Raw genomic sequence first — 8,081 nt, 5'->3', positions numbered from 1 at the left:
CATCGACGAGAAACTGGCATAGTACGCGCCGCTAGCCTGGTTGCCTTTCAGTGAGCTTTCGGCCACCTGTACCGGGACCAATTTACCGTTTATTCTGATATCCTTAAAATCTATTATCAGGAATTAGTATTCGTTTCGAGACAGCTTTGTTACCTTGGCAGACTGGGACAACAAGTCAATTGGCTGGACAATGTAAAACATTTTGTTAGCCTCGGAACGTACTTTTGTCACTTGGGGCCAAATAGCGGAATTGCCGTAGCCCCGCTGTTCTGATACACTGTGCAAGTGTAACATAACCTTCCAATGATTTTGTAGTGGACGTCGTGGTATCTTTGCACAAGTTGAACCACATCATATGATCTGTTTTATGTAAGGACTTTAGTCATTTAACCTACTGGGACATTTACAAAAGTACACATGGCAGAAACATTTCCCTGGTTTTTCGAAAACGAACAAGTTATGGCCACAAATAACGAGAAATATCGTGAAACATTACAATGTTCTAAATTCATGCATCCTCTCATAATAGATCAGACTAAACATTGAATAAGAACTAACGGGGTGTAGCATGGATTTATTCATCGCTTGACTGGGCAGATTTCGTCACTGAAAAAGACTTGGTTTTGCTCCCATCTCTAGGCATCAGGTTAGCAGCAGGCAATGCATGAGCTTTGGGGTAACGTTACAACTTATTATCAAAATCCTGCCCTTCAATGGCTGAAGGCTCTTCGTGGGACCTTGGTTTCCTACTGAAAACCCGCCATGGCCCATTAAACACGCGATCGATGTCTTCCACGCTGAGCCCCGCGATCTCTGGTACAAGGAGATACACGTAGATAAGAGCAGCGAAACACCAGGATGCGAAGAAGATGAAAGCACCCCAGTTATCCGTTCTCGTTAACAAGGATGGTAAGGCGTAGCTCATAGCATAATGAAACAGCCAGTGAAAGGTCTGTGACAGCGAAGCACCAAAGGACCTGATTCGGTTGGGCCATAACTCTCCGCCAAATACGTATGGAAGAGTGAGAAGGCCTGTAGACTGTTGTTAATTGTCTGAAATATTGGTCGGAATTGGAAAGATTTACCGATAGTATATCCCAACGAATGGATGAAGATGGATGCAAGCGCTGCCTCGCCTGCAGCACGAGGCGGGGAGCCATCATTTTGCACTTTAATATATACTGCAAGATAAATATCGGAGAGCAGTTGAAGGGTTATGCCAGTGAAAAGTGTGTTCCGGCGCCCCAGAGCATCGATGAAAACAAAGGATGCAAGTAAGCCGAAGAAGAACTTTGACATAGCATACATTCCATTGAGGAAAAGGTTCCGTGTGGAACTTCCAGCGACGCCAATGACCTCAAGAATAGGGATAAAGTAATTGGTTATGGAGTTTCCGCCCGAAAATTGTGGGAACGCGTAAAGAATCAGGGCTTGTTGAACACGGCGCAAGTTCGACGGCACTGTAAATGTCTCTTTTGCGATACTGACAATCTTAGATGGTGAATGATCATCGTGATCGCAGGCTTCAGTCTCCGACCGGATGGAGTCTTTTATACTTCGGAGCTCTTGTTGAACGCGATCGTGTTCAAGTGGCAAACAACGAAGTCTAACAAGAGTCTTCTCTGCCTCTTGATCTCGGTTCCTCAAAAGTAACCAGCGAGGCGATTCGGAGAGGAAGAAGCTGGCCACAAGCCACAGCGCCATGAATACACAAGGCGAGAACATCACGACCTGATACTGCAGTCGATTTGCTTCCATGTGTAGTTGCACCCCGTACACGCAAAATGTAGCAAGCATCAATGCCATCACCATAAACACAGAATACCATGCAGTCAGCAACCCTCGGATTTCGGTGGGGGCTAGTTCGACAATAGAGACCGAGCCGATGACACTCAGAGAGCCAATTCCTAACCCAGAAATGATTCGAGAGGCGTATAATGCCGCTTTTCCAGGGCTGAAAATGGCAATCAGTTGCCCAACTATCCAGACACTGGTGTAAAGACGGTAAGACCAGAGACGTCCGATACGGTCGTTTATGAAGAACGATAGAGCTGCACCGGCTGCATCACCGATGTAGACGAGAGAGACAAAGTTCTTGGTCGAATGCGCACCGAGTTTAGAGCTGATACCGAACTGTTCCTGGAAGCCCAAAAGAGAAGGTAACGTGGACGCCGATCCTTGATCCCATGCTGCGAGGCGTTAGTAGGGTTGGAATAGGTAGTAGAACATGAGATAGACACACTTAAAGGGATCGCCGCGGTCGCGTACATTGCGCATGACAAGAGTAAACTGCCACTGAAGATAACCTCGCGCGGGGCATCTTTGATCCTCTGAGCATATTGTGCTAGCATGCTTCTTTTGAAAACGTTCGAAAACCCCATGTTCATGCTTCAATTAAGAAACATCGGCTCTCAATGATTTTCCCTTTCTTTGTGGCTGAGGATAGAAGATCACAGTATCAATTGAATGAAGACAAGGTATTATTGGCAAAATTCGGGTTTTCAAACGTGCACGACTTGGTCCATCCCTTGATCCTTATAGCCCGGGTATGGCGATCTGGCAGCCACAATCTTGTGGAACGCGGGGATATCGAAGCTATGAGCCAAGGCTCGGTAAATCCGTGATGTAGTTAAAGATAACAAGTCATCCGGTTCAATTGGTTGACCTAGGTTGGGTAAACTGGCGAGGCAATGAAGTTGGAGGGAATCAATTCAATTTCGTTGGCACAGACTAATCACGGGCGGGAGTGCCGTGTAATTATGCGCTAGAGACCTGCAGCTCCAGCGGGAGTGCCGCGTCCATTCAGCTTGGGGTACAACGCTTCGGTAATTCCGTCGCATATCATGAAATTTAAAGAGTGCTGATAGAAGGTATGATTTTCGCCTCGCTTGTGTATTCATACTTACTCAAACTATCACTTCCAGTTTTCCAGTTTATCTCTGCTCACTTCTCCAAGTGCCGCTCCTCATTCCTACAACATGACCACTCCCGAATCCCGTGTGATCATCGTTGGCGGTGGTGTTTTCGGGTTGAGCACCGCCCTTTGGCTGGCCCGTGGTGGCTATAAGAATGTCACCATCTTCGACCGTTGCAGCTTCGACAAGAACCACTACAATCCTTCAGATGGATGTGACGGTGCCTCTGCCGATATCAACAAAATCTTCCGGGCGACCTACGGAGCGCAGGAACAGTAAGTGCTTTCCCAAATGGATGTCAAGTATCACCAGTTTTAATGAAACCTACAGTTCACAAGACCTTGCTCTAGAAGCTAGGGATATTTGGCTTGAATGGAACCGGTCTATTAAAGAGAGCTGTGTCTCTGATCTCCCCCATCCTCTGACTCCGGAAGATGAACTACTTACCCTCTGTGGTGTTTATCATTTGGCTGATGGTTCCGACATGATTGAGCGCTATGTGGAGAACTTGCGCGTGATGGAGCACACAGCACCCACCTTCCGTGAACTGCAATTTATCAAGGTGCGCGCTAGAACTATTTCTGGAATTCCTTTTGTTAACAGCAAGGATAGGACAACAACGATGATTCTAAGCGGGCCAAGGAGCTGGGCCCAGAATGGGCCAAAAAGTACCACCTCTTTGACAACTTCAAGGACGGTGCTACAAACGGGTTCCTCGATGCGGGCTCAGGAATCACACTTGCTGACAAGGTGAAGTAACAATACCCTCATTATCAACTCCTCCTAACTTTTGGAGGTAGGCCTGCGTGTACGCGCGATACTTGTGTGAAAAAGCTGGCGTCAAATTTATCCTGGGTCGACCTCAGGGTGAACTTCAGGAGTTGATCACCGAGAACCAAGGCTCTGGCAAGCGTGTTACAGGCATAAAGACATGCGATGGGTTGAGTCATTCGGCTGATCTTGTTGTTGTTGCCTGTTAGTACAAGTAACTGTCTAAATGGTGAAGCAACACTCGGCTGACCCATGAGTTTAGGTGGTCCTTGGACATCAACTGTTCTCCCAGAAGCACATCGCTCTGTGGAAGCCACTATGGGCACGGTCATGTTTATCGATATACCAAAGAACCGAAAGGATCTCAGAGAAAAGTTCCATCCGGACAATATTCCTGTGTGGCGATTCATCCAGGGCGTCGGTGATGGGTAAGTGGTTTCTTCAATTGAATTTGGGCTCTGGGTAACCAGGATTTCAGCGCATACGAGGGAGGTGGATTCCCAATTACCAGAGAAGGTAGATTAAAGTTCGGGTTCCGTGCTCGAAAGGTACGTATGAACTCTACATCGTTCCCTGAACTTTTCACTAATTCTTTCCGTTAAAGTTCACCAATTTCCAAAAACATCCAACACAAGACATGTAGGTTTCTCGATCCGTTGCTGATTCTAGGCGCCGAAGAACTCCTGCTGATCGGCCTTAGTCGCATCTCAACCCCTCGGACAAAATACAGCCCCGAGCCTATCAACACCGTACCCCTGTACGGTCTCGATCTCATGAAGGAAGTCATCGGTGGATTGTTTCCAGAGTTGAGAGATATTGGTTTCACTGATAGCCGGGTTTGTTATTTAGTCGCCATTTGAAATAATTTTTTGCTGACGGAAGGTTAGTTATGTTGGTACACGGATAGCATTGACAATGAGGTAAGTAGGCTGAGCTGTCAATTCTAACCGAGATTCTAACTGGTGAAAGTTCGTGATTGACTATGTCCCTGGATACTCTGACTCACTCTTCATCTGCACTGGTGGCTCGTAAGTATATCATATACGACGCGAAAACCTCCTCTAATGGAAGTTCTATAGTGGTCATGGGTTCAAGTTCCTTCCAATCCTCGGAAAAGTTCGTTTTGTTTCATCTCCGGGTGAATGAAGACCTAGGCTAACCTCTCTACAGTACGTCAAAAACCAACTTGAGAAGATCCCCGATCGGTTCACGCCAATTTGGAAGTGGCGCGCTGTTGAGGAAGGCAAAGATTGCAACGGACTCGAGGAAGGCGAAACCGGTCCTCGTGAGATGTCGAAACTGAAGCTGGCAAAATGTAAGCATTTCGATGCATTTATTTGACTTAAATTAACGATGGTTTATAGCCCAAGACTTCCAATTTACCGCGAAGAGTCTGCCCGCACTTTCAAGCAACCTTTCGCAATTGAATTTGAGGCCGCAAGAAAAGTCCCACCTATAGATCCCAACACGAAAAGTTACTATTCATTTCAAGAAATGGTAAGTAGGCCAATTTGACATCATCTATTTGCTACCATTTTCTTCCTTCTCCTGATCTATACTACCGATCTACAATACTACACTTTATTCTCTGTCATTCAAAATGCAAAACCTTGCAGCCTTTATAAAGTCCCAAAATCATGATAGGAATTGTCTGCATAAAATTCGTCGCTAATAGTCTAAGGTATTCTAATACGAAGAGTCGCTAAAACATCAGAAAATGTTGAAAACTGAGCACAACCAAGATCAACTGGCTTGGTAGACTTTGAAACTGCTGAACTCCCAGTAAGCAGTACTGAACTTATCGGCATTGTCCCGCACGTATGTCTCACAGGTGCCAGAACAACTACTTTGATCAGTATAGTACTTGCTCGCACCAGCCCAGTCACCACACAGGTCGATATTGGCAATAATACTCTGGTTTTTGAAATGAGACCCTATATCACAATCGGTATTGGGGAAGTCTGCGAAGGCTTCACCCCAGGTTGATGGGTCAGGGCTGCCTGAGGTTACATCGGATGGGATACTGGAACGAGCCCATTGCCATACCCGAATACCGGCATCACGAAGCTCCATCGCATATACCTAATGAGGCACAAGATCAGCAATGTTGTTCGGGGCGGGGGTGGATATATGATATCGTGACTTACTCCGCCTCCGTTCGAATTGAATTCAGGACCATAAGTGCTTTCAGTTCCTTTCACGCCACAGCCCGAATATTCATTCGCCTCATAGTAACAGTTCTTGTTCTGCACAGTGCCGTATTCTTTTCGCTTGACGCCCATTGAACACCCTTCGGATGTGTGGAGTGTCGCTTGGTTTCCATAAGTACCCTTATTGGCAGCCTCCACGACATCAATCTCTCCATGCGCAGGCCAGTTGTTGGGGTCTGTGAGCCATAATGCTGGCCATGTACCACACCCATACGGAGTGTGCAAGATGTCGAAGATGAAAAGGCCATGGGCATAGGTGTTATTAGATGTAATTCTCACAGATTGACGCCCACTGGCAGCTTCTGAGCCACTATAAGTCGTGTCCACTCTAAGCACGGCTGATGTGCTAGTAGCGTATGTGAGATTGAGCCACTCTGCGTTATCCCGACTAATGTATCTAGATAGCAAGTCAGCGCGATAATTAAAAATGGAAAAATCATTGATAGTCGTACTGAACAAATCCATGTGCAGGATCGGTGTCGGTATAATATTCAAAGTTGTCGAAAAAGGATGACCCCGAGTAGGTGTCTACCAAGCTGTAGTCCAATGAGGAGTAGTTCGGATATCGGTTGGCTCGAACCCCTAGGACAGATCCCACGATAACGGCAACAATCACTACGATAATTCCGACCGCTAGGAAGATTTTGTTCTTCAAGGACCATCCTCGCGGATCCCATCTGGAGTATTCGTCTCCAGCATCTTCGCCCCACGATCCATAGCTCGGTGGTTGTGCGCTGGCCCTCGAGAATCCTGATTGCGGTATTTGACCTCCCGATTGAAACTGTCCATGGTCATTCTGGGCATAATGATCAAGCATTGTGGATTATGGGCGGGTCAATGTGATAGTATATCTTTGCGAAACAACGACAAGCACCACCCGGCTGAAGTCAATCGGGTACGAAAAGCAAAGGTTGATTTTAGCAGACACGAGCAAACCGCAACTGAAGCTTTACGAGAAGAAACAAATTCGACGCTCGAAAAATTGCTGCGTATGCCAGCAGGCTTGGGATGACAGGATCCGCGGCCAAGAAGCAGGCCACGCGTTAGATAAGTGGGGCCTGCCCTCCAGGGCTGCGCCCACTGGATGGCGATATCTCTTAGAGACAATGCAGATTCCTACCGACTGTGGTTTGTTTTCCGTTTCCTCTCTTGGTTTCTCATTTGTGGCGTGTTCTCCGATCGCCAGACATATCACCGGTTCTAGACCGAGTGTCGCAAGATTCTCTGAGGTCAAAACTTGGTTTTTAATATGACAATAAGTTCAGGCAAAGAAAACATTGTGGACTAAAGAACAAAACTACAGACCGTTTTTCAGACCGTTTTTCAGACCGTTTTTTAGACGTCCTATCGCAAACCGAAGAGCGTCTATATGATCTTACTTTCTAAACTTTCAGTGAGTGCTTTTTATAGAAGACAAGATTCAACGTAATCCACAACAGTTCAGTGTTTTATCAGGAAACCAGTCTAGGGGTGTCAAAACTATTGCTTCGTCACTGTAGAAACGAAAAGTCCCAAAAATAAAAACATACAACAGCATGTCTAAGGTTGTGGTCACCTAGCGCCCACGGTTCGGGCATGGGCGGCTCGCCGCTCTAATTCAGCCCTCCTTAGGGCACTCCGGGCAGATATTCACCCACCTGAATATTCTTCACCCGAATATTCAGCCCGTGCAGCAAAACGTACATTTTCCCATTCTGATCGAAAAAGTTGTAAGTGACCTTCGTTTTTCCTCCGCTTTCATCTCTTCAGCCTTGCTTTATCACTCCAACCTCGCTTTGTCACGAGCAAGATGCGTACTAAGCATGACCTAACGTTAAAATATATGGCCAATGTTGTGGATTTTGGGGAGCATAGTAATAATGAAATCTAGCGTGCGGTTATAAGCACGTAGGTGACGAGGTGCTAAGGGGTTATGTTCAACAAGGTAAGGATAGTTACGTTAAGGTAAGGCTTATATAATAATATATTATATAAGCGACGGTGAGGTAACGTATTTCCCTACCGAGTGGGCCACCCCTACCGAGTGGGCCACCTACACCGGTCTATTCATTTTAAATGCATTTATCTCAACCAAAACGCCATTAAATTCAATAAGCTAAACTCGAGGTCTATTAGGACATGTAGTCATTCTATGACCCTGAATTCCACATACACTACACTTCGTTTTTGCCCTCGTACGCGGCTG

At 46.3% G+C, this 8,081-nt stretch overlaps 3 protein-coding genes across 3 annotated transcripts; 1 reads left to right on the top strand and 2 right to left on the bottom strand.

The window, feature by feature from the left end:
• Positions 1 to 682: 682 nt before the first annotated feature.
• Positions 683 to 2,351, bottom strand: N7446_000629 (uncharacterized protein; the record flags this gene model as incomplete). Its single annotated transcript, XM_058509396.1, has 3 exons — positions 683 to 1,032; positions 1,086 to 2,189; positions 2,243 to 2,351. The coding sequence occupies 3 exons, from the start codon at positions 2,349 to 2,351 to the stop codon at positions 683 to 685; spliced, it is 1,563 nt and encodes a 520-aa protein (XP_058378375.1).
• A 627-nt stretch (positions 2,352 to 2,978) lies between these two features.
• N7446_000628 (NAD(P)/FAD-dependent oxidoreductase) lies at positions 2,979 to 5,145 on the top strand (the record flags this gene model as incomplete). The annotated part of the gene is made up of 13 exons (XM_058509395.1): positions 2,979 to 3,190; positions 3,246 to 3,477; positions 3,528 to 3,665; positions 3,716 to 3,890; positions 3,949 to 4,114; positions 4,165 to 4,234; positions 4,291 to 4,325; positions 4,387 to 4,522; positions 4,574 to 4,606; positions 4,656 to 4,714; positions 4,766 to 4,802; positions 4,857 to 5,001; positions 5,051 to 5,145. 13 exons carry the CDS (start codon positions 2,979 to 2,981, stop codon positions 5,143 to 5,145), a joined length of 1,533 nt encoding a protein of 510 aa, XP_058378374.1.
• Positions 5,146 to 5,429: 284 nt separating this feature from the next.
• Positions 5,430 to 6,713, bottom strand: N7446_000627 (glycoside hydrolase family 16 protein; the record flags this gene model as incomplete). The annotated part of the gene is made up of 3 exons (XM_058509394.1): positions 5,430 to 5,768; positions 5,834 to 6,293; positions 6,349 to 6,713. 3 exons carry the CDS (start codon positions 6,711 to 6,713, stop codon positions 5,430 to 5,432), a joined length of 1,164 nt encoding a protein of 387 aa, XP_058378373.1.
• Positions 6,714 to 8,081: the final 1,368 nt, after the last annotated feature.

This window comes from Penicillium canescens (assembly GCF_028828765.1).
Source record: "Penicillium canescens strain IBT 15451 chromosome Unknown utg000001l_segment0_segment0, whole genome shotgun sequence".
Taxonomy (NCBI): Eukaryota; Fungi; Ascomycota; class Eurotiomycetes; order Eurotiales; family Aspergillaceae; genus Penicillium; species Penicillium canescens.
This window is presented reverse-complemented; position numbering and strand designations above follow the sequence as displayed.